General features: G+C 42.4%; 1 protein-coding gene across 2 annotated transcripts in view; it reads left to right on the forward strand.

Moving 5' to 3' along the window:
- The window catches only part of WDR48 (WD repeat domain 48), a 76,500-nt gene extending 50,911 nt beyond the window's left edge, over positions 1–25,589 (forward strand). For both annotated transcript variants that reach the window (XM_073630009.1, XM_073630010.1), the window contains exons 16-19: positions 4,178–4,265; positions 5,890–5,966; positions 7,665–7,857; positions 17,058–25,589. In XM_073630009.1, the coding sequence (XP_073486110.1) occupies positions 4,178–4,265; positions 5,890–5,966; positions 7,665–7,857; positions 17,058–17,153 (454 nt within the window). In that variant the 3' untranslated portion in view covers positions 17,154–25,589. The remainder of the gene's footprint in view (positions 1–4,177; positions 4,266–5,889; positions 5,967–7,664; positions 7,858–17,057) is intronic.
- Positions 25,590–25,847: the final 258 nt, after the last annotated feature.

Raw genomic sequence — 25,847 nt, forward strand, 5'->3', positions numbered from 1 at the left:
ATTTTTTAGCAAGTCCCCTTTTTGCTTTTTCTGTCCCCCTTTGAGATCACTTCCTGTCCCTGGGACACTCTGTTACCTGAACAGAAGTTGAAGGAAAATCTGTCTATGCCAGTAGTGGAATGGACACCTTTCCTTGCTTTATTAAACACTAAATTTAAGTTTTTGCTATAATTGGGGTTTACTTTAAGTTAAAAACTCTTTTTTGGAAGTTTTCAATAGGTCAGGTGTGAGATAGATAGATAGATAGGTTTTGATTATTTATCTAGGAGTAGGAGGATAGGGTATTGATTGCCATGGGCTCCAAATACCATAAGCCAGGTTATTTTAGATATGTAGTTATGCTAATGGGTGTTTTAGCCATGTCCCTTATTGACCTGTTTAACCCTTTCGCTGACAGACATTTTTGCCCTCGTTAGAAATAATCATTTTAGGTGTGAAGATTAGTTAAAATCCCCAAATATTATATATTTTCTGAATACATTGTTAGTTTCAGTGTACACAAACACAATATATTAAGAAGTTTTTTTTTTTTTTATTTAAAATGAGGTCACATCCAGCAAATAGATACCTAACAACACATCAGACCTTACCTGCTCTGTGCAGTGGTTTTGCTCAGAGTGGCCCCGATCCTCCTCTTTTGGGGTCCCCTGCCCGGTGCTCTTGGCTCCTCCTCTTCTGTGTGTCACTAAATGAAGCTACTTCCTATGGTGGCATATGCGTGGGCTTGCTCCTGAGCCAGGCTGTGTGTGCTTACAGACAAACACAGCGTGGCTCGGCCCTGCCCTTTCTCCCTTCTCGCAGGATTTGATTGACAGCAGCAGAAGCCAATGGCTCCTGCTGCTCTCAGCCAGAGAAGCGGGCAGACGGGAGACCAGCAGCCGGGCCCAACACTGAATTGATACAGGACTCGTGTATGTATTTAGGGAAAGGCGGGGTGGAACAGTAACTGAAAAGCTTTTTAACTTAATGCGTAATCTTAAAGTCTTTACAACCACTTTAAAATTGCGCGTGCCCATAAAACGACAAACTTGGGCACCCAAAATCGATCATAGATGACGCTTTAAATGGTCTTACAGATCATCAGTTTAGCGTTAACTGTGACTAATGTCCTTAGACTTATTGCTCTTAGACTTTAAGTGCTTAGGTGCAACTCATTTTTTACACTTTTTTTCTGTTTTCATTTATCTTTATTGCTATCGCATAGGGGACCAGTAGCTCTTGAAAGTGTGACCGATTCTCTTTAGCAAGACATCAGGGGTCTAGTAGACAATCGACTGGTGAATTTTACACACATCTGAGGTGTGTGTAAATTTCTCCCCGCTGCTGCCAATGTCTGTGGCAGTAAAACATTTGGGCCAAATTCACAGTGACTTGCAATAAAATGCAGGGAAAATAAATGTACATTTCCATCCATTTTATGTGCATTTTAACATGTTGACTTGCGTTGATGCACATTTTGATGCGCGTTTTAATGTGCATTAAAATGCACTGGATTTAGCACGACATCACTTCCTGTAAGTCACAAAATCACAAAGCAAACTTTTTCTTTACTTGCATTGTGCTGCATTTTACACACATTGACCTGTTGCGTTAAAATGCATATATGTTTCATTTTAACCTCCCTGGCGGTTTTCCCGAGTGTGGCTCGGGGTTAAAATTCAGTACCATTAGCGGTAACCCCGAGCCACACTCGGGATCGCATTGCAGGATCCTGGGGCGGCGTTACTTACCTTGTCCCCGGGATCCTGTCCGAGGGCTCCGTCCTCCTCCGAAGCCTCTCCGTGCCAGGCTCCGTTCCCTGCGAGTGGCGCGACGCACGGGGGCGGAGCCTGGCGGCAAATTCAAAAAAATGTCCAAATCATAACACATACAGTACTGTAATCTTACAGATTACAGTACTGTATGAAATGATTTCACATCCCTTTTGTCCCCAGTGCTCTGGCCCATGCCCTGCATGCAGTTGTACATGATATACACTGTTCTTTCTGCCTGGAAACTGGAGATTGTCCATAGCAACCAAAAAGTGTCCCTTTACGTCAAAAGTGGCTTTAGACCAGCTAGAAAACAGCGATAGTAAATTAGAACACTTGCAGAATTGAGCGATAGTGAATTGTGGGGAAATTTATTTTATTACTATTTTTTTTTATTTTTTTTAAATTATTTATTTTTATTTATTATATTATAATTTATGTTTTTGTGTTTCAAACTTTATCATACCCGGGATATCTACTAGACTCTGGTTTGGACAGATTTAAGTGTGTTATTGTTAAGATTTACAGACCTACAATATAAAACGCCAAATTTCCATGCAAAATAATTGTACCGCTTTCAGCACCTAAAATCCGAAATAATCATACCGCCAAGGAGGTTAATGCAACGCTACACAACGCAGCATTGTAGTGTGAACAGGACACCTGGAAAACAATTGTATTTTAGGTGTCCTTGCATTGACCTGCGTTTTACAGCTGTGCTAATGTAAATCAACGCACTAGTGTGAATTGGCCCTTAAACCCCAAAAAGGTGTTTTATAACTACACTTGGTGTATGTAAACCCTAACAATGCATATCTTATTTGCTCCCTTTTAGCCTGTTTAATGCAATTGGAAGTGTTGCTTTTGTCAGAAGTTCTGAGCTGTAATGTGTCCCCTGCACACTTCCTGTGTTATCTCAAAGAACTCTCCTAGTTTTTGGGTTGGACTATAGATTGATGAGCCTGGTTGTAGCAATATAAGAATAGGAGTGATTGAGTAGTTTAGCAATAGACACTGGACAGAGCTGACACAACTCAGTCCACAAAAATGCTATGGTTGTCAGCCCACAACAGGGCTTTGGAGCTGAGTGCTTTTTTTTCTGGAAGATTAAAATGTTTTTGTTTTTTTCTTGACATACACATTAAATATCCATATGTGCAACCTGTTTGAAAGCATGTAAGCCCATATTCCTGCAACTATTAGGAGTTAAAGTGGAACATTTGAGGTCATTTTGTTCAATTATATTTAAAGGATAAGTTTCCAATCACCTCTCTCCCTGTGACAGCAGTATGGGGAGAAGTTCCCCATACAAGCTGTCACTTTTTGAAAAGAGTGCGGCCGTTTCGGGGATCTGCCCACACCCCTGCGTCATTCATTCAGCGTTCTGAACTACAAGTACTGACATCCTTTGCAGATGTTGGCTTGTAGTTTTCAATGAACTACCATGGCATTGTTGAGCGCTGTGGTAGTTCATTAAGTCTACATGTCAGTGTGAACCTGCCTGCCTGTATGATGTACGGGCAGACAAATTACACTCAGTCTGCAGGAGACCTGTATGTCTCCAGCTATCTGCTGATTGCTGTTGCAATGCTTTTCAGGCTCCTACAAAAAAAACAAAAATAGTAAATGCACATTTACCTGCAAAAATGTTCATTTTTTAAATATTTCATTCATGGAAAATTGTTATTGGTTTTGCACCTAAAAGAAATACAAAACAAGTTACAAAAAAAAGAACAGTTACTCACTTGCATAGATAGACAAAATAATGAGAAAAAAGCAACCCTCTTACCCCCCCCCCCCCACCACACTTACAAGGATATTCTCAAATTGAGGATTGGGGAATCATCCCAAAATGTTGAAGCATGACTATACCAATGTGATAGCAACCTCACAGTAACATCAACCAAACTGATATTGTATCCCCACAATGGGGGAGCAATAAAGCATCATATGAAGGTTAACAGCAGTATAAGTTGTCACCAAGGACACAACTATAAGAATTTTCTGCTGGGAACAGGTGTCAAACCAGGACAGCCTCATGTAAGAGCAGAATTATTGGAGACCCAACTACTCTTTTCAAGTTAGAAGCTTTATAGAGGGGCAATGCCTTATCGATCAGAGCTTTCCAAAAAGTTAGGGAAGGGGCCTCTGCTTTTTCCAATGTAATATAATCTCTTTAGGAGCATAAAACAGGGCAACAGTAAGCAGGGTTCTCTGTGCCCTAAAAAGCGCCAGCTCCTCCACCAATCCAAGTATCTTTATTTTTTTTAAAAAGGTGAACTTCTCCTTTAATTAAAATCGGCATATGGGAAGCAGATCAGGTTTTTTGTTTGCTCTCTCTGGCAACATTTCACTTTTGAATAAATCTTTTTGTCTTTGTCTACATTTTTAACTAGAGTAATGGTTGCTATTTCTTTCTCTTCAAGGCTACTATGTAGAGATTCCGGCGGAGAGACTGAATCCATGCTACTCAATGAAACTGTTCCACAATGGGTGGTAGATATAACTGTGGATGTAAGTGTTTTTTCTTTTTTTTTCTTATAGGGAAAGCATATGTAACACATATAATGTAAAAACTGTGGTGATCACTGAACTGCTGGATGATTATCAAATGATGTCAACCTTTATATATAAAAAGTTGAGCATAGAATCCATTAAGATAAAAAACCTTCTGACTTTAAAACCACTTTAAAGCGGAGTTTCACACCAAAATGGAACTCCCGCTTTTCAGAACCCTCCCCCCCCTCCGGTGCCACATTTGGCACCTTTCAGGGGGGAGGGGGGTGCAGATACCTGTTTAAGACAGGTATTTGCACCCACTTCCGGCATAGACTCCCACGGGAGTCTATGCCTCTTCCTGTCCCTCCGCGCTGTCTCCTGGGAAACACACAGGTCCCAGGAGATAGCGGGGACCAGTTACGACGCGCAGCGCGACTCGCGCATGCGCAGTAGGGAACCGGGAAGTGAAGCCTCTTCACTTCCTGATTCCCTCACCTAGGATGGCGGCGGCAGCTGCAGAGAGTCGAGCGATTCATCGGCGTCGGCTGCCGACATCGCTGGACCCTGGGACAGGTAAGTGGCCATGTATTAAAAGTCAGCAGCTGCAGTATTTGTAGCTGCTGGCTTTTAATATTTTTTTTTTTTGGGTGGACTCCCTCTTTAAGCTGCAGCAAACATATAACGGAAATAAAAGATTGTTTCATTTTAATAAAGATTTTTTGTTATTTAGCTGCTTGTTAATCCCTTTCTCCCCTTCAGTTCTGTTTGCTAGTTTTTTATTAAACATAGCACAAATGTTTATTATATGTATAGGTTTGTTTTTAAAGCTGAAGTTTAGTAAAAAAAATAATTATGCTCCCGTATCTGGATTCAAATCATTTACCTTTAATGAAGTTTGTCCCCCATCTGTCATATTACTGGATCCTGTAGAAATCCTCTGTGTGGGGATGACAGGTCCTCCTCCTGCTGCTGAATTTCTAGCACAGAGAGAGTTAATAGTTGAGTTGTCTTTGAGCTGCCGTTTGATAAAGATCTGACGGAGACCCGCCCCCTTCTTCCTCCATTAAGAAGAGCCCGTAAATGGATTACACTGCATGTATCACAATCTGTGAAGCAGCAGGAAGAGGACCTGTCATCCCTGCACAAAATGTTTCTTCTGGATCCTGCTAACTGATTAACATCTGACGTATTTCATTACAGGTAAGTGTTGTGACTGCAGACTGACTAAACTTCGTCTTTAAAGATGGTCATACACTATTCAAATATGATTGTTCAATCTCCTTTATAAAAATCTATATAAGAGGAGGACACACTTAAACAATCCATTCAGCTTGTGTCAAATCAGGCAGGCCCTTGCACTTTTTAGTGGATGATAGATCTAAAGGAGATTGTACATTCAGTTTATGTTTAGTTTATGGTCATTTTATCATTTTGGTATCATAAGGTATCACAAAGTTGTTATCCAATAGGCTTCAAGCTGCAATGATGAAAAAAAATTGTATGGGGCATTCATGGTAAACAACTGCTAGTCTTAAAGTGGTTAACCAGCGAATGCCATGCTACATCCATTTTAAATGTGTGAATACATAGAGGTCTGTTTGTTTAAAACTAATGACCTTCATTTCATGCTATTTTGTAGAAAAACATGCCCAAATTTAATAAGATTCCATTCTACCTCCAACCCCATTCATCATCGGGAGCAAAGACACTGAAGAAGTGAGTATATTTGTAGTATGTGTCGGTCACTTGCTGTTTCAATTGTTATGTTTTTTTTGGGAGGGGGGGGGGGGGGGGTGGTTTCTTAAGAGAACTAGTGGTTGGTCTAAGCCCATTTGTGCTTTTTATGAAAAACGAAATAAAACAAGCCAGGGTTCAAATATGTTCAAGTTTTATTTTTTTCTTTAAACAGAACTCAACCTACCAATTGAATTCTTTGCCAAAAAAGTCCTTTCTAGTGCATCCTCACTTACAAGAAGTGATGTCAAAAATTGCTGATTGGATTTACACCGCTGTCAGCATCTGGGCCCTTCACCCAGAGGTTCTTGCAGAGATTTGTCTGGGGAGGGATGCTGGATGTGGTTCTTTTGGCATCTAGATTCAGTAACAAACTGAACAATTTGTATTTGCAGTAGATGCCTGGGTGACTCCTTGGGATCAGTTTCCCCTGATCTATGCCCTCCTTTCTCTTCATCTTCTTATTTGCCTGTTGCACAAGATAAAGGTGAAGGGCAATAAAGTGATTCTGAACACGCAGGCTTGGCCAGCAAAAATGTGTTGTGCTTAATTTCAACAGTCTGACTTTCTGTTTGTTCCACCTTAAGCCCCGTACACACGGGCCGAATTTCGGGCAGCATCGGCTGGTTCAATAGAAACCGGCCAGCATTCAGCACATGTGTACTGCTGTTCAGCCGGCTTCTGTCAGGGGCATGACTGCAAAAGTTCTGCCGACTTGCTCCTGGTCAGTTCTCTTAGCCAATGGCCGAGAGCTCTGACTGGAGTGTTCTGAAGGAACACAATAGAACAGCAGGGCAGATCGTTGTACTAACATCAGATTGTTAGTACCACGGCTCCGCCCTAAGCTGTCAGATTCTTATCGTTCAGCCCGCTGGGTTGAACGAAAAAAAAACTAGCAATGTGTACTAGACTTTACGGTCCTCATTAGTGTCGGGCTACTTCTCAATCCACTATTAGAAGGTAGATTCCGCAACTCATTTCTCAGGCCTATGGTATCAAGGGCAGAGTTCTTCCTTTCCTGGTCAAAGCCCATTCTACCAGGAGTGTCAGTGTTTCCTGGGCTTTTCAGCATCAAGCTTATGTTGTTCAAGTTTGTTTAGACTGCTACATAGTCTTCTCTTCACAGGTTTACAAATTTTTTTGAGGTAAATGCTCATGCCTGCAGACACCAGCTTTGGGCAAAAGATCTTGCAGGCAGCATTTTGGTTCTCCCCTGTTCTATTTTGGGTTTGTGCATGTTTGGCCTTGCTGACGTCTTGCCGAAACCTCATGTTCACTGCTTTGGGACATCCCAAGTAGGCATAAATATCAACTGTGTCCAGTGATGTAAGATTTAAGAAATTTCGATTTTTGGTTTACCTGTAAAATCCTTTTCTTAGAGTACATCACAGGACCTAGAGATCCCTCCCCTCTTATGCCTGGGTGTGGATTCCTGCCTTTTTTTTGGCCAGTGTCCATTCACTTAAAGGTGGTGGAAAGGGTACTCCTGAATATCAAGACCTCTGTGTCCTTTGATGTATTCCAGTAAAACGATTTTACAGGCAAATCAAAGATCCTCATATTAGAAACCTTGAATTGCCAATAACCCCTTTTCTGATTGATCATCGTAGCAGGGTTTGTGTATAAACTGTGACCATTTCTGAATGACGAATAACATTTCATGCATACCCACCTTTGCAGGGACAGACTGTCAGCCAGTGACATGCTGCAAGTCAGAAAGGTGATGGAGCATGTCTATGAGAAGATTATAAATGTGGATACAGAATCTCAGACAACCAGCTCCTCAAATAATGAGAAGCCAGGAGAACAAGAGAAAGAAGAAGACATTGCTGTGCTGGCTGAAGAGAAGATTGAACTCCTGTGTCAGGACCAGGTAATGTTTACTTGCTTGTCTTTTGTTCTGGGAGATTTGTATTTGTGTGGTTGATCGTGCAGTGAAGATGGTGTTATGTTGGCTACATACAGCAGCCAGAAGTTTTATTGGGTACAGACTCTATGCAGACTTATACAGTATGACAGTATAAAAACTGCAGTAACATTCAGTCAGATACTGCTGAAGTCAGATATATATATATATATATATATATATATATATATATATATATACACATGCTGTACATGAAGTTAAATGCAGTGCAATCCAATGCATATAGCAGTATTTCTGTGCACCATCTAACATACATTTATATAATTTGTTAAATAACTATAAAAAAGTTTATAAATCACCTTATGTATAGCATATCTCTTATGTACATACATTATTTCTTTGTTCTGTTCAGGGCAGAGGGTTCACTTTTATAAATGTTTTCTATCTAGCCAGGTAAATACAGGCTATTGCATACAAAGATTTCATATGTACCCTATGCAGCTAGTGAATGGAGCTCTAGAACCTGCAAACTTTGTTTTTACACACACGAATAAGTCAGAGTATGGCACACCCCCTTCTTTTAGTTCACACAGCTCTGTAGGAAACAGCTGATGCTGGCTTGAGCTATTAGAGAGCCCTGATTGCTTTGTAAATACAGTATCATGAAAGTTTTTTGTATCTAGCATTTATAGTGCTTAAAGTGATTGTAAAGTCTTTTTTTCTTTTTCCTCTAAATATAACAAACATGTTATACTTACCTGCCCTGTGCAGTGGCTTTTCACAGAGCGGCTCAGATCCTCCTCTTCTCTGGTCCTTCATCGGCTCTCCTGGCCCCTCCCCCCTGTCGAGTGCCCCCACAGCAAGCAGCTTGGTATGGGGGCACCCGAACCGAGTTACAGCTCCCTGTGTCCATTTAGACACTGAGCCCCAGTGCAACCCCGCCCCTCTCTCTCCTGATTTTGAATGACAGCAGCGGGAGCCAGTGGTGCAGAGTGCGACCCTTGCTGTACATGGTGAAACAGTGGTCTCATTGCAGAGGTCCAGCTTGGCCTTTACTGAGTCCAACCTATAGCTCTGCAATCGGCAAAGCTTTTGCTCCCTGCTGATCGGAGAATTGGAATATGGTTCTTCCCTTCAGTATGCCGGCAGGGGACAAGATTTTCCACAGGTATTTTTTAAAGAAAAACAAATGGCATACCTTTTTTTGTTTTGATGGACTTGGAATGTTTTTAGCGGGTTTAAACTGAAAGTTCAGTTGGGTTATATATACACAGTAATTTGTAAGGATAAAAAAAAGAGACAGCGAGGAGATCCCAAATCACTCTTATAACCAATGTCAGACTCCCTTACTGAATTTTATATAAATCTCCATGCTCACGGATGCAGACTATTGCATTCCCACATGGCAGTAAATGTGCCTTTAAACCCTCATCTTGTGATTGGCAGCTGTAATGTGCCAGGCAGAAGAAGGTACTGATATGTGCTGTGACACAGGAAAAGAGGAGTTTGTAGTCAGCTACCTGCCCCATGCTATGGCAACAGGATTTTGTTGTTTTTTGTTATGTTTTTTTTTTTTTTTGGTAGTAGTAGCGTGCTCTGCCACTGTATGAACATATCTTGCTCTTTAGCATCATCTTCGTTGCGTTAATCAAGGTCTTATTGCAGGAAGCCCATGCTGATAAAAAATATGGGGGCTGCCATTGCTGACCTCCTTTTGAAAATGCTAGCTTTTTGGCTGTCTTTGGCTTTAGTACTTTGAGACACGAACTAGTAACTTGCTTGCAGAACAGGAAAGCCAGAAGTCCTGATCTGCAAACTTGTACTGAGCTAGTGAGTCAGGAAATAATAAAGACATAGTAAGCATTCCTTCCTGCACCTTGTGTTTTTCACCTGCATAGGCTGTGCACTGATCTTGTAGTATGATGGTGTCATTTGTTGCCCTGTATACAGTCTAGCTTCATATTCCTGTGTCAGAGGTTTCTTTTTTTTTTTTTTTATAAATCTTTATTTAAATTTTTCACAGACCATACAAAACCTGAGAGAGTCGCCGAGGCTATAACATATACAGTAATAAAATTAACAAAGACATTCCATGGTCTCAACATCTTCTCTCAGTAACCCCTCCCAACCCACCCCCCCTAACCCCAAACCCCTCCACCCTTCCCCCCCCAGCAGACCTCTATTTCCTTTTCCCTTACTCCGATGTGGTTACTGGATACCCCCTTGGGACAGCTCACTTCGAGACTAATTCGGCATATGAAAGAGAATTCTTAAAGGTCAACCACATTGCCCATCTACCTCTCCTCGATGCATCATCTCTAAGAAGCCCCTCTATATCCCCTTTCTCTAAAATATACAGCCCCTGTATTTTAAGCAGCCAGTCCCTGACATTAGGACCTTCTGTGTTTTGCCAATTCTTGGGGATTTCGCTTTTTGCGGTGTTTAATAGTACTGGAATTAAAGACATATTGTACTCCCTCTTACCTCCTTCCGCACTGTGGAACAAACAAATCCATGGGTCACATGGTACTGATCTGCCCGTGATCGTTTTAATTATTTGGATTACTTTTACCCAGAATTTTTTGACCACTGGGCAGCTCCACCAAATATGAGCCATGGATCCCGGCATCCCACATCCCCTCCAGCAATTAGGGGACCTATCTGGTTGATATTTATTAATCTGTACGGGCGTGGCGTACCATCTGGATAGGCATTTATAGTTTGACTCTATTGTTTTTATGTCAGAAGCCGTACTGTGTGTGGCTTTTAGTATGTTGCCCTTTGCGTTTTCATCTAATGATACCCCAAGGTCTATCTCCCATTTCTTAACGAATGGTGGCATTTCCAACTCCTCCGCACTCAGTAGTATTTTATATATGGTCGAAATGTAACCTTTCAGCTTATTATTATTAAATAACTTCTCTATTGGCAAAAGATTGTTCTCCTCCCGTATCGGAGCCGGGAGGCTTTTAACAAAGTGCGATAGTTGTGTATACCGCCATCGGTCAAGCCTCATTAGCTCTCTATATGTGTTTATGTGCTCATACGTGCCTATTTTCCCTTTCTTCATAATGTGTTTAACTTGTGTCTTGTTGTTTATAATCCAGTTGCCCCCCACTTCCTCCATCCCTGGAGGAAACAGCTCATTATTTTTTAAAAAAATCAATGGTGAATTGTATTCCCACCCGTTTGAAGTGTGCATCCAGTCCCAAATTTTAAAAGTGTGCTGTGTAATAGTGTGTGTATTTGGACCTAGTGTTCTACAACATGGGGGATTCCAAAGTATTGTGTTCAAACGTGCTCCACTTAAACCTATTTCCAGATTGACCCATCTTTTGGTGGTCTCTCCCTTAACCCAGTCAACTGCTCGTGCTATTGCTATTGCGTAATGATATTTTTTAAAATCCGGGAGGGCCAGTCCCCCATAGGCTTTCCCTCTACATAATTCTTTGTGTGCTACCCTTGGTCTCTTATTTTTCCAAATGAAACCCTTTAGTATTTGTGTTAACTTTTTAAAATAAATTTGAGGCAATGGGATAGGCAACATTTGCATCTTATAAAATACCTTTGGGGCCAGCGCCATTTTTACTGCATTGATTCGCCCTATCCATGAGGTCGGGCAGTGACTCATCCTCTTCGTCTCTAATCGGACTTCATCCAGCAGGGGCAGAAAATTCAGGGCATATGTCCTCTGCATAGAGTTTGTCAACTTAACCCCTAGGTATTGAATGTTGTCCCTTACTGGGAAGTTAAAAGTGTCCCTGATCCAGACCTCATCCCTCCTGTCCATGCCGACACTCAGAGCCTCTGATTTTCCCAAATTGATCTTGTAGTTTGATAACTCACTGTATTTCTTGATGATCGCTAATATGTTAGGGATCGAGATCCTCGGGTTTGTGATGTATAGGAGGACGTCGTCGGCATATGCAGCCAATTTATGTTCCTCTTTCCCTACCATACATCCCTTAATATCAGGATTTTTGCGGAGAGCAGCTAGCAACGGCTCCAGTGCCAACACGAACAGGAGGGGGGACAACGGACAGCCCTGTCTAGTGCCGTTTTTCATCTCAAACTGAGCTGAGGGGGAATTGTTGACCCTGACAAAGGCGGAGGGGTGGTGATACAGAACTTTCATCCATTTTAGCATTTTTTCTCCCACCCCCATGGCTTCCAACGTTTTGAACATGAAACCCCAGTCTACCCTGTCAAAGGCCTTTTCGGCGTCAATTGACAGGAATAGACCTGGGGTTCCATTGCTCTTAAAGGCCTCCATCAGGAGCAAGGACCGCACCCCATTATCTTTGCTTTCTCTCCCGGGGACAAAGCCCGCCTGATCCGGGTGGGCCAGATACGCCATCTTTCCCCTAAGTCTGGATGCAAGCACCTTTGCGTACAGTTTAGTATCAGCGTTTATAAGCGCTATAGGTCTGTAACTGGAGCAAAGGGTGCGGTCCTTGCCCTCCTTGGGGATCAGGATCACCGCTGCCAGCAGAGCTCCCTTGCTCATCTCTCCCTGGGATCCTAATTCATTCCACAGCCTACACATCCTCGGGATCAGTGTTTTTCCAAATGTTTTAAAGAAGGCCGCTGTAAAGCCGTCCGGTCCTGGGCTTCTCCCCGGGGGAGAGGAACCCAGGGCAAGACTAATTTCCTCCTCTGTTATGGGTCTATCAAGTTCTTTTGAGTCTGATTCGGACAGTTTATGCAACCCTGCTTCTGTAAGAAAGGCCTCTGCACTATTGTTGGTCCCTTTGTTACCCCCTGATTTGCTCACTGAGTATAGGGCTTTGAAGTAATGCCTAAATTCTTCTCCAATTTCCCCCGAAGCGTATTTAAATACTCCATTTTTGTTTTGTATCTTATCTATAAAGTTTATGTCCCGTTTTTTCCTCAAAGTTTTGGCCAGGTGTTTTCCTGCTTTGTTACCCCACTTGAACCTTTCTCTTGTGAATCTGTTCATTATGTGTTGCGTCTCCTGATCCATTAAGTCCCTCAATTCATCTCTTTTGGTGGTTAGGTGCATCAATAGAGTCTTGTCCGGGCCTCTGTAAGCTTTATGTAACTGCTCTAACCTAAAAATGTCTGCAATGAGTGCTTTTTTTCTTTTTGTTCTTTCTTTTTTCAACCCTGCACCTATCGAGATCAGTATCCCTCTTATGTATGCTTTAAAGGTTTCCCAGACCATCATCCCCCCTATTTCGCCCGTATCGTTGGTTAGGAAAAAAATCGTCTATCTCCCGCTGAATTCTTTCTACGGTTTTGGGGTCTTTGATTAAGTTCTCGTTTAAGCGCCACGTAAACGGGGGTTTGTGCATCTCTTTTAGTTTTAATTTCATCATAACGGGAGCATGGTCTGATAATGTTCGAATCCCAATCTTGGTCTCGACTACTGAGTCCACCAATCTGTGATCTACCAGGAGATAGTCTAGTCTAGAATGTGTATTATACACGGGGGAAAAAAAGGAATAATCCCTCACCCCCGCATGCTGAATCCTCCACATATCTAACAACTGGCTGTCATGTAGTTTAGCCCCTACTCTTCGCAGAGTGCTTTTACTCATCCCCCGCGTATTTGATGAGCTGTCTAGAGATGGGTCAAAACAAAAATTAAAGTCCCCTGCTACAATCACCTCTCCCTCTCTAAAATCCAGTAGCTCATTTAGGACCCTCATCAAAAATTTTGGTGGGTCTCTATTTGGGCAGTAGATGTTAGCGAGGGTGAGAATTCTCGCTCCTAGCCTAATTTTTAAAAACAAAGAACGCCCCTCCGAGTCGCTCTTCCTATCTATCAGGCAGAAATTGACATTTTTCCCGAAACCAATTGCCACCCCCTTAGCTCGCTTTGTTGGAGAATCACTGTAGAACCAGGATGGGAGATATTTTGAGTAGAGTTTTATATTGGCGTTATATGAGAGATGGGTTTCCTGTAAAAATACTACCTCAGCTCTGAGGTGGTGTAGTTCTTTTAGTAGTTTATGTCTCTTGTTAGGGGAGTTTAGGCCCTTAACGTTATATGTTAAGCATAAGAAATCCATTTGACCTAGGCCTTGTGCCATATTAAAAACGTTGTGAAAAAGGAGTGATCTTCTATGAAAAGTAAGTCTGCCCTGGGTGGCCCCCCCCTTGCCCTCCCCCCTCCCCCCCCTCTCGTTTCCCAGCGTCCCCTACCCCCCCCCAGTACCCACCCCCCTCCCCTCTCCCCCCCCGCCCACCTCCCGCCATTACTAGGCAAGTGGATCGCAGGGTAGACATCTATACACGCCCGCTCTGCGACCCATGTGCCCTGGGGTGGATCTCGGTACAGAGGTGGCGTCGGTGACTACTTTCGCCAGTTATAACAAATGCCTGGTCCCATCCTCGTTATCCATCCTCCTCCCTCCCACCTCCCCAGCCATATCCCCTGCACCCGCCCCCTCCCCCCTCGAGGAGCCCTACGGGAAGACATTTTCAGGGATGGCAGGAACCCCAATTTCAAGTTGCCCACAAAAGTCCTGTAAGTCCTCCATTTGTCTCAGGGTGCAGGACCTGCCTTCCTTAGTTACTGTCAAGGACAGCGGAAACCCCCATCTGTACTTTAGGTTTGCATCTCTTAATAAGTCCAATAGGGGCCTCAGCTGTCTCCTTCTTGCCAATGTACCGGCCTATAAATCAGAATAGATCTGTATCTCTTGGTTATTAAATTTAATCGGCCGTGCCCCTCTTAGTCTAGCCCAGATGTTGGCTTTGTCCTCGTACTGATGAAATTTCACGATAATATCTCTGGGTGTGTCGCCTCTTAAATTATGGGGTTTCCTAATTCTGTGAACACGGTCAATTTTCAGATCACTATCTGGGTTTTTCCCCATGAGGGGGTTAAAAAGCTCTTTGCAGACTAGGAACAAGTCCTCATCTCTATGTTCTGGCAGTAGTCTGATCCTTAAATTTTGACGTCTGTTTTGGTTTTCTTGTTCTTCCATTTTAAATAACAGCTCTCTGTGTCCCCTCTGTAGTGTTTTTACTTGTTTTTTTAAAGTGGCTATTTCTCCTCCTTGTTGTTCCACCTCCTTCTCCATCCCCTCCACTCTTGCTAGAAGATGTCCCATGTCCGTTCTCACATTCAGGATTTCAGCTTTAATTACTTTTTCTAAGTTCACAAACATATCTTGTATTTCCGTTTTTGTAGGGAGCACCTCTCTAGACGGATCTGTCTCCATATTAAACATTAAGGGTCCTTCCGTGTGTGTCTCGGAGGTAGCGGCCCCCCCCTGGACTCCTTTACTTTTGGGGACTGCCTTTTTTCTGTCCTTAGTATCCATTGGCTCTTGTTGTTTATTGTCCGAACTAGGGCTTTTAAGGAATTTTTGAATAGTGCTTGAGTTCAGGCTGTCTCTAGATTTATTGGAATCCGCCGTTCTTTGGGGGCGCCCTTTCATGTTCAGCCCCGCACCCCTACAGCAGACTTAGTCTTAAAGGCCCTAGTTAGTCCCACCACCAGTTCACTGGCTAAATCTAGGCTCCGCTTCTGCCCGTGCGGTGACTCTGACACCAGAAGGATACCCCACCTACGCCCCTCACTTAAGGGAGGGCCCGCTGTAGCACCTTATGTATTTGTATGAGTTAGCTTTAACTGGTACAGCCCGACTTTTGTCACAGTTCTGTCCTAGGGGGGGGAGCCAAAATGTCAGCCAGCCGCGGTCTCAACTTGGACCCAGCTTGAGACTGCCTTAAAGAGGCGTACGCTCAAGTTAGGTCCTTAAGGGGGTGCTTATATATTGACGTCGCTCGGATAGACCGAGCACCTTTTGCTGTTTCAAATAGGTAGCGATTCCCCCTGTTTAAATGTCCACTCTAGACACAGCAGTAATGTAGGCTGGCTCCTCTTTCTGTGCCCAGCTCAGAGTTATTTTGCAGAGTAAACATGCCTTTCCTTCCGCCACTGTGATTACCATAGCAGTTGCCCTAGCAAGTACCAGTTCAAGAGGCACTAATATCAGCCAGGCTGATCCTACCTGACTCCAGGCGTGCTCCAGGGGGACTCCTTCAGGAACTGTGTCCACGTGTCGATGGAGGGGAGGGGAGGCGGGGGGGTCAGTCCACACTCGGCTCAACTCTCCTCTCCAGCTGATTTAGTCAGGCAGCCCTGTTCACACTGCTGTAGTCCCACCACCTGTCTCAGCGCAGGAGGTGCAGAGGAGGGAGCGGAGTCCGGAGAGTTCTATGGCAACCGCCTCACGGGGGGGGCGACCGAAAGTGCCAGAGGCCAATGCGGGAGCTCCTCCTTCCAACTGCTGAGTCAGAGATCCAGGTGCGGCTCCGGTCCCCGGTGTTCGTCGGGCGGCTCTCTCACCCGCTCGAGTCAGCAGGGCGGCCAGCCCTGTCTGCGGAGGGGGGGGAGGGAGGAGGGAGAAGCGTTTAGGCAGCCACGGTCTCTCACTCCCGGCTGTTGGGATACGGACGTGCAGCACACGCCGTCGCACACACCGCTCTCATCCCTCTGACACCGAGACCCTCCCCCAGCTCCCGGCACGTTACGTCATGCCTCCTCCCATCCCTGTGTCAGAGGTTTCTGTTTGCAACACAAGACATTTGGTATGGCATTGCACAGGTTTATGTATGACCTCTGTCTGTTGTATGAGACCTGACACTCCCTGTGAAGAAACCACAAAACCCTGAATATATGTCTAGTGCTCATATAAGTTAGAGCTACACAGTAATTACTGTAGATCTGACACAAGCAGGCAGAGCATTCACAGATACTCAAAGAACTCATGCAGCTGAAGATGATGTGTTTCATCACATTATCACTCCCACATTGGTGATGCAATACAAAGGGGGTGGTGAGGCACGGATTGGACTCTGTGTGACCTAGAACAGGAAGTAGTTCTGTTCCCTTGGCACATAGGAACCAGCTAGCTGGAGCAATACATGTACAAAAGGGAATCGATTAGCCATGACATTGCAACCAACAACATGTGAGCCCATCATTACAAGGCAAACACAGATAATTTACCTACACTAATAACTAGTTAAATCATTGAAAAGATTTAAAAGTGTACAATGCCTTTAAAATGTGTTAGATCACTATGACGGCCAGGGGATTTGCATTTTAAGAAGACAAGATTAACAGTCTGTCTCAATACTTACTCAGTACTTGCTTCTTTTTAGGAGAATTCCTCTCACTTATTTGTTGCATTCATTTTCCCATGCCTGTGTCTTGTTTTCTGCAGATTTTAGATCCCAATATGGACCTGAGAACTGTGAAACATTTCATCTGGAAGAGTGGAGGTGATCTGACCCTCCACTACCGCCAGAAATCCACGTGAAAGAAATCCAAGGAGTGACTAAGCTGACATTACTCGTCTGGATTCAACATTAGTACTGTATAGAAGCCTGCTGAACTCTTGAACACAGAGCCAGTATGGGCATCCATGTGTATGCTTAGTTAATCTAACAAATAAGCAATTACCCACTGACTCTGCTGTAGTTACTTGAGTTACCTGAAGGATCCAGAAAACGAAGGCAGCCCAACGTTATTTTGTTTGTGTTTTAATGTACAAAGTCTTTGATACACACTTTGTAATGCTTCCTCTGCTTATCTGTCCCAAGAGTCCTTAAGCTCTGATTTTCTGTCTTTCAGAAGAGCTAGTTGGTGTAAAGCTCCCTGTCCCTTGCACCATGTGTGTCTAAGTACATTCCAGTCTGCAGGTAGTAGTTTTAACTGTCCAGTTCAGCAAGGTAAGGAACAGTCCCTATGAAGGAGGGTTATTTGAATTGTTCCCCGTTGGGCAGCCATTGTATAGGCTATTCAGCTGTTTAGTTATTTTTTTTTTAAGTAGAAGGGATAACGTCATCCCTCCAGGAAGCTAATTGGGTTCCTGCTGAATTGGCAAGCTGCGTTTTCATGTGCTACACAATGGCTGCCTCTAATGTTGGCATAGACTGGGTACACTGAAAGACAACTCCACTTTTCTGACAGTTGCATTATAAGGTATGAAGCAATGTGATATCTTTATCCTTGTAAATAGCATTAGTAATAGTGTTTTGTTTTCCCTTTTACCTCTTGGGTTCAGTTGCACTGTAGATTTGTACATGCTTACTACCATAGTATCTCTTTCACATACAGGCCTCAATAAGGCAGCACAAAGTACAGGAGCATGGTACAAAGTGTTGTAAACCTTGCCAGCCATTCAGATTTAAACACATTCTCTTGATCGCAGTTAAAGGAAATCTGTTTAGCTGTTTTGGATTATTGCACTTTACATGTTGTCATTAGAAATTTGCACTACTTTTATTAATAAAGCCAAATTGAAACTGATTTGTTGTCAAGGAGGCAGTTGTCTGATGGATGTAGATACTGTATATTCGTAGAAAGCATTTAAAATCTTTGTATTTGAGCCATTCTATGCCTTTACGTATTCATTGTACACAATAAGTCAATGGATACAAGCCAGATGATATAAGGTAAGACAATTCAACCAAAAGGGTACCTGCAAGGGTTAAGATGTCCATAGATGGATCGAAATTTGGACAGTTCAGCAGGGACCAAACAAATTACGATCTATATATGGGCTTCTATATATGGATTGACTTCTGTACAACCACCCTGCTAGAAAATTTCCACTCGATCAGTGCTGCAGTCTATACACAAGGAAATCTCCCCACTGTCAGAATACATGGCAGTGGGAAGATTCCTCCATCCACATCGAATGTGTGGATGGGGGAATCCGGTCAGTTTTTTTTTCTTTTCTTTCATTCAACCAAAAAAACTGGCTCATCTATGGCCTTTTTTATGCTGTAATTTTAAGTAAAATATGATTTATATAATAACATTTAATATAGAATCAGGTTAATTAGAGGGAGATACAAGAGACCATATTTGTTGAGCATGATCAACATTGCTGTTGATGCGTGTTTGCATCAGTGGAATGCAGCTGTCTCTGTACATGCCCGGAGCAGTTCAAAGAACATTCCATAGACCCATCCATGTGTAGTGTTCCTCCATGACAACAAGCAAAATTTGTTCATTGCTTAAAGGGTACAGTGGATTTTTAAAATCCTTTCATTTACATAACATAAAAAAAAAAACCATAGGAAATGTTAACATAGTTGAAGACTGCCTCATTCTACCCTATAATACATTTGTCAGAATGGTGGAGTCATCATTTAAATAGGATGGTACAAAGAGCACTGACATGCATTGCAAATCATCTGATCTTTCTTAAATCTGACTGTCTAAAGTGTTGAGAATCAATGACTGGTTCTTTATTGGCTAAAGACAATTCCAAGCCTTGGCACCATCTTGGACAGGCCACCCATCATTTTGTATGTTGTAAATGTATCACTTTCGCACACTATCTTTACAATCATTAATGCTGTTTTTGCATATCTGGGCTGTCTTTGGACCAGGAGGTAGCTGAAGGGCCATAAGGCAGGTAAGACTTTTGTGTCATAAGGTTTCTATAGGGTGACGCACAATTCTTACATTGCTTCATGGAAGGAATGTCACTGTTGCATGAGCTGATTTGGAAAAACAAATGGCCTCCTGAGTTATAGTGAAGTTTTGCTCTTTGTATCATCAAATAACTCCCAAAGTCTTTGTTTTCTTCCATTTTAATTGTTGGTAGTAAAGCGCACCAGCACTTTGATAATAAAAAAGATGCCAACAGTTCTTGTGTAATTATCTCCCTGTATGAGGAATGATATGGCATGGTGCGGGTCCTGATGCTGTGCATCGTACTAAACTCTGCTCCCCCTTGCCACAATGCTGATCATTAGCCACTGAGCCAAACCTTCCATTCTGATGACGTGTATGTACCACGGCTGCTCTGACTCTATATTTTGTACCATAAGAGGTTTCAGGATTTGTGGAAAGGTTTCTGGAACTTGAAACAAAGGAAGGCAAATTTCATATTTGCTAGACAAAGAATTTGTTTTTCGAGATGTAAATAAGGTTAACGTTTTGTGTATAGGTTAATTATGCCAGATGCAAGGTGCTGTTTTATGGACTGAATTGTCATTTCATTTTATTTCATCTAGTGGTCATATAATTAAACAGCAATCATCTTGAAGATGATTTGGATCCACTGCTGGGTAGGAGCGTTTAAGTGTCACCTAATGGTTCCAGTTAAATAATAAAAAAAAAAAAAAAAATATGCTAAATTCTTTACCTTTGCATTACTGAACAAATGCTGTAGACACCCAGAATTGATATTGTAAGCACGGCAGGTAGAATGGTATATAACTGTGTACAGCTTTTTAAGTAGCTTCAGCTGATTAAGCAGAAGTTTTGAGCTGTTCAGTATGGAATCTGTCTTAATATTATCTTTTCTTCTTGACACAGAAAGCTGACTATACAGAGGGAAAAAGAGGTTAAAAGAAATAGTTTGATTTGGTATTGTAGGAATTGGGCATTGTATGATTCCTAAATGATCACAACAAATATTATCAGGATGCCTAAGCTGGCAGAGCACGACATCAGGTATGGAAATGTTTACCTGATCCCCCATCAGTCTCAAAGAAAAACTTGCCAAATCACTTTTCTCTGTTTAAGGTAGATTTGGGTCTGCATTTGATCTTTAGGCTGGGTTCACACTGATGCAAATTGGATGTGGATACGGCCGCAGTTCACACTGGAAAAGGGTCCTGTGTGCCTTTTTGGCTCCGTTTCAAGTGCAAATTCAGGCAGAAATTCGGACTTGAAATTCGGTGTACAGAGACGCACCGGACCCCCTGCTGTGAGCCACGGCTGCTGCAAGTGTGAACCCAGCCTTACTGCTGTTTGGAACCTCAGTTGGGAAGCATCACCCCATTCCTATGTGCTTGTGACAGCCTGACCATAACTTTTCATACGCCGATCTGCTGTCATTGGTGAATTCTCCTTTTATGCTTATGGAGGGTGTACCAGAAGATACAGAAATGCTGTCTCATCAGCCCTATGGTAGATTATCTATAGAAAGATTATATAAATAATTTTTAAAAAATGAAGTATATATAATCCTGTGTGGACGTTAGTCATATACTGACCTCTGGACATCATAGCAGGCACCTAGAGTTGTCTCTCGTATTATTTAATTTACCTCCTAAAGCATTGTAATATGCATATACTGACTTCATCAGGGATGTGGGCACTGTCCACCACACATGTCTCACTGTAGGCCAGAGGTGTGATGGGTGACCTCAGTGACCAGTAGTGAGGTGCGGGCAAGCTAGGTGCAGCTTCCTAGAAAATGATGCTGTTTAGCATTTCCCATGTTTCAGGATTTGTGGGGTGCCCTAACATAAGATTTGCGCAGATATCCCCAGATGCTTGCTATAAGTTCAAGGGGTCTGGTCAGAAGGATTAGAATCCCTGCAGGGCTACTTTAAGACTAAAAATGGTGCCTGTGCTAAAAAGCTAAGCTGGCTTTCATAGCCAAACCCCCAGTGTGGGGTAATAACCCACTCTGTGGTTACAGATAGCAGTGCAGACCTGACCCTGCTACACTTCAACCAGAACAGAGAAATCCTTAAATATTTCAGGTGTCAATGTCTGGTGGGTTTGCAGTTATTGTCCTCCTCCCATGTATGGCCAGCTTGAAGTGATTTGATCTAGTGAGGTGGATTCACCATTTGTATAAACCACAGCAGACAGAGATACAAATCCTCTCTAGGATGCTTTTCTCTGGTACCAGGCCATGTAGGCTTGTATGTTGTACTTCCATTCCAGTGTGGATTTATTCTAATTTGCTGTATTACAAATTGCTTTAAGCTGGCAGAGTCTGTTGCTAGAATCCTATGTAAAATCTTGTTTGAAGTTGTGTTGTCTTTCTTAACACTGCCAACAGACTTGTTCATGTTATACTTTATTCATGTGCAATGAGCAGTGATTTGCTGCCAGTCACACTCTGCTTTGGGATGGAAACCTGAGCAATGACTCTGTTCACATGATATGTGACTGTCAACAATTTATGGATGATCAGCTGATTGTGGACTTCCTGCTTTGATATTCAGTTAAGTAAACCCATTGTGAGATAAACATGTGATCTTCCATTATGAACTTTCTTCGGAAAATGCTATTTGACTGTATGGGTTTAGTTCCCCCAGAGTCAAAGATTCTGAACAAGCTTGTGGCAGGTAAAAGTCAGAATTCCTCCTTTCTAAGGTTAATAGCTCATATCATAGAAGCCAGATCATAAGCAAAACAGCTGCAAGCATTTTCAAGATGAGGTTAGCAGTGACAGCCTCTATACCAGGGATATGCAATTAGCGGACCTCCAGCTGTTTCAGAACTACAAGTCCCATGAGGCATAGCAAGATTCTGACAGCCACAAGTATGACATCCAGAGGCAGAGGCATGATGGGACTTGTAGTTTTGCAACAGCTGGAGGTCCGCTAATTGCATATCCCTGCTTTATACTTTTGCCATGCCCATTTTAAGACTAATGTCAAACAAGGATTTAAACATACCTTACTTCTTAACACCGAGACATTTGTAGCGCATCTTCCCTAGCTTAAAGTGATGCTAAAGTAAAAAATTTTTTTTTACCTTAATGCATTATTTGTACACTACTTGTTCTTCATCCCATCCCTAAACACTCGTCTGACTCCTCTCACTGATCCAGCACTGTCCTGGCTGCAGCACCACTCACCTTTCATCCTGGGTTCTTCTGCTGTCAGTTAAACTTCTGTGAGGAGGGAGCCGGTGGGTGGCTTGCCGTTGCTGTGTGTGTCTATTGATACACACAGCCTGGCTCAGGAGGTTGCCCACACGGGTGCCCCCTTAGCACCACACTTGATGAGAGGGTATCTGGAAGGAGGCATGGACAGCGCCGGCGGAGGAATGCCAAAGAGGAGGTAAGGGAACCGCTCTGTGTAATATCGTTGCATAGAGAAGGTAAATATGCTTGCTTATCTCTGTGTAAATAATAGTCAGTGAATGTATCCCTTCCAGTGTAAGCAAACCTGGGGTACTTTATCATGCAAACAGGAGCTTCCCACTTTTCAATCTCTGTGTGGCTCTCACATTAAAGAACCATAGAATGGAAATGTGATTATCATTCCTTGGCTTTACATTTGTTAAGATGGGGTCTATTAGTATTAGGGTGGCCAACAATATTCACATAGACACAAGATGGCGGTGGCAGCAGGCCAAAATGGCTATCGCATGCAATGCACGACAATGGCATCACTTGGTATTTTTGGGCATTTTAAGGCCAGCTTTAGTGGTCTGATATTTCCAATAAGGCCAGTCCTGTAAAACAGAATCACGTTCAGCATGAGGGAGCAGTGAAGCAAAGTTACTGTGTATTAGTGCTGAAGAAGGAGATCCTGTATATTTAATATACATTTATGTACATACGTGCTTCACAAAGTATAATACAAACAAGGCTTTCTAAATTTTAATATGCATTACTCTTGGCCAGTAAGGCAACCAATCAAAATGATGGGCCAGTGGGAATGTATAGGGGCAAGAGGGAGAGGGCAATTGTTAACACTACCAGGAAGTGCAAGAGCTTTGTCCAATCAGAGCAACCCAGCACTTGGGCAGAGGAACTCAAAAGTGTTGTGGGTATGTGTAGGTTTTATACATGGATAGCGAAGTCAGGCATATGCAGGCAGCTAGCATTTTCAAGGAAAAAAAGGCCAATAATGGCAGTCCACATCTTTCTTTCATGATACCTATACGAGAAAAAATCATTACTAGCATGATGGTTCTCCTATTCCACCTTTATTTAAGCTGGCCATGAAGGACCAGAGTATTGCTTGTGGTGACCTGGTGGTTTCTGACCTACTAAGAGGTCTGTAAAAGTTTCTGGCAGCCAGAGTTTCTTGTTTTCAGCTGGTTGGAGAATTCCTGTATGATCAGCATCTGATCATTTCATATTTTATGGAAAGAGGTAAGGATGAAAAACATATGTACATGCACCTCAAAATCTATGCTAGGAGTACACTATATTGTCAAAAGTTTGTGGACTCCTGACCATCATACCTGTATGAGCTTATTGGACATTGCCAAATCATAGGCATTACTATGGAGTTAAACCTCTCTTTATGAATAAAGCAGACTCCTTTCCTCTGGAAAGGCTTTCCATAATTTTGTGCTCACTCAGTCAAATATTTATTTGTAAGGTCAGGTACTGATTTTGGACAAGAAGACCTGACTCATATTCAGCATTCTCATTCATCCCAAAAGTGTTCAGTAGGGTTGAAGTTGGAGCTCTGCGCAGGTCACTCAAGCTCCTCTGCAGCAAACTCATCAAATCATGTCGGTATAGACCTGGCTTTTTGCATAGTGATACTGGAACAGAAAGGGGCCTTTCAAAAACTCTTGCCATATGTTGTAAGTGCACAATTGTCAAAAATGCCTTTGTATACTGTAGTATTAACAGTACCCTTCACTGGGAAAACCTGATGTCAATAATTTGGAGTGGTGTCCACATACTTTTGGCAATATATTGTATCGTTGCATCCTTGCGCAATAAAGGCCTATAGCCAATAAGGCAGGTCCTTATACTACATACTTGTTAATAGATCTGAAAGAGATTGTAACATGTGGTGAGCTAAAATTCTAAATCCAGTTTTCCTTTCGCTTCAAATAGCTAGTTTGAGTTAAGTTGGCCCAAATAAACTATACCTATAACAAAGTTATTCTGCTGCACTCAGCACTGTATCAAACTGTTAGAGGCATCAGCTATATACAGTATATAGTGCTGTGTTCTGGCAGCATCATGGGTGACTTCCCGTCTGCTGCAGGAACAAAATCAAGTCGAGCCGATGGGTCTCAGCCATTCAGAGAAAACTGTACATGAAAGAAACATGGCTCCAGATCCGCCAGCCATACCCTGCCGCAATGGCATTGAACAGGTACAGTCCCAACTCTCAGCTTATAATGGACGAAGTCCGGATGGCCGCACTACTGTAGAAATCGCCTTTATTTGGAAAATCTCCAAACAGGTTAAAAGCCTGAAGGAATTAGCAGCAGAGGAGCATGGTGACCTGCATTTTTACAGTACTGCGGCTGTCCAAACTTCCTTTTTCCTTCATTCAGAGAAAGCCTTGTATTTTTATCAATGAATACAAGGCTTCTACTGATTGGCCGAGGTGGAGAGACAGGCAGGTGTTGTCCTGATTTCCATCTCGGTCAATCAGCAGAAGCTTTGGATTCAGCCTGTTATTCTGCTAGAACACAGCGCTGCACACTTTATGTAGCAGATGCTACTACAGTGATACAGCAGCAGAATAACTTGGTTATGGAAATTAGTGTTTAAAGTGAAAGGAAACCTGGGCATAGGCTTTAATTCTACTCACAGTTCACTACTGTAAGCTGACTTCTGAGTGGTTGATGTGAAGCACTCTTATCATTGCTCTTTGTTGTATACTATTAATAAAGCCAATAGCCCCTCTAAGCTTTTACTGCCATCAAACATTTCATTCCATACGTTTGACATCACCCATGTAATAATATATTTAGGCATGTTATATTTTCATATTTAGAAATTGAATTAATGCAGTTTTATTATACTATTCACTCCTTAATTATAACTGCTATATGTTACTAAAAATTTGAAAACGTAATCACCAATACTAAATTTTTGTTTGTGTGTTTATATGGATTGCTCATACCATTCCTTTGGAACATGTAGCCTACTTTTATTTATGGTTTGATAATGAAAGCCCTTTTTAAACCCTTCTGATGCAGTTGTAGTTCTGGGGAACATACCAATTACTTTAATGAAGTGTATTTTATGGTTGTATAGAATAAAAGTTTTGATTAAATAGCACTTGTATTGTGACTTGTGAGGTTTACACAGATATATTTTTGTAAAATATTTTATGGCAGTGTATAAATTGAGAGAAAAGGCTGACTAACAAAGACAACGCAGCCCTAATTCAGAGAAGATTGGCCCAGTATCTAGGGCTGCCACTTTTAAACCACTAAATGGCAATTTTTACAAGTAATCTCAAGGCAACAAGAAATATTGATGGGTGAACTGCTAAGACAAGATACTCTCACTGTGCTAAAGGCCAACACGTCCCTC

The sequence above is a fragment of the Aquarana catesbeiana genome, linkage group LG05, assembly GCF_042186555.1.
Source record: "Aquarana catesbeiana isolate 2022-GZ linkage group LG05, ASM4218655v1, whole genome shotgun sequence".
In the NCBI taxonomy this organism is placed as follows: Eukaryota; Metazoa; Chordata; class Amphibia; order Anura; family Ranidae; genus Aquarana; species Aquarana catesbeiana.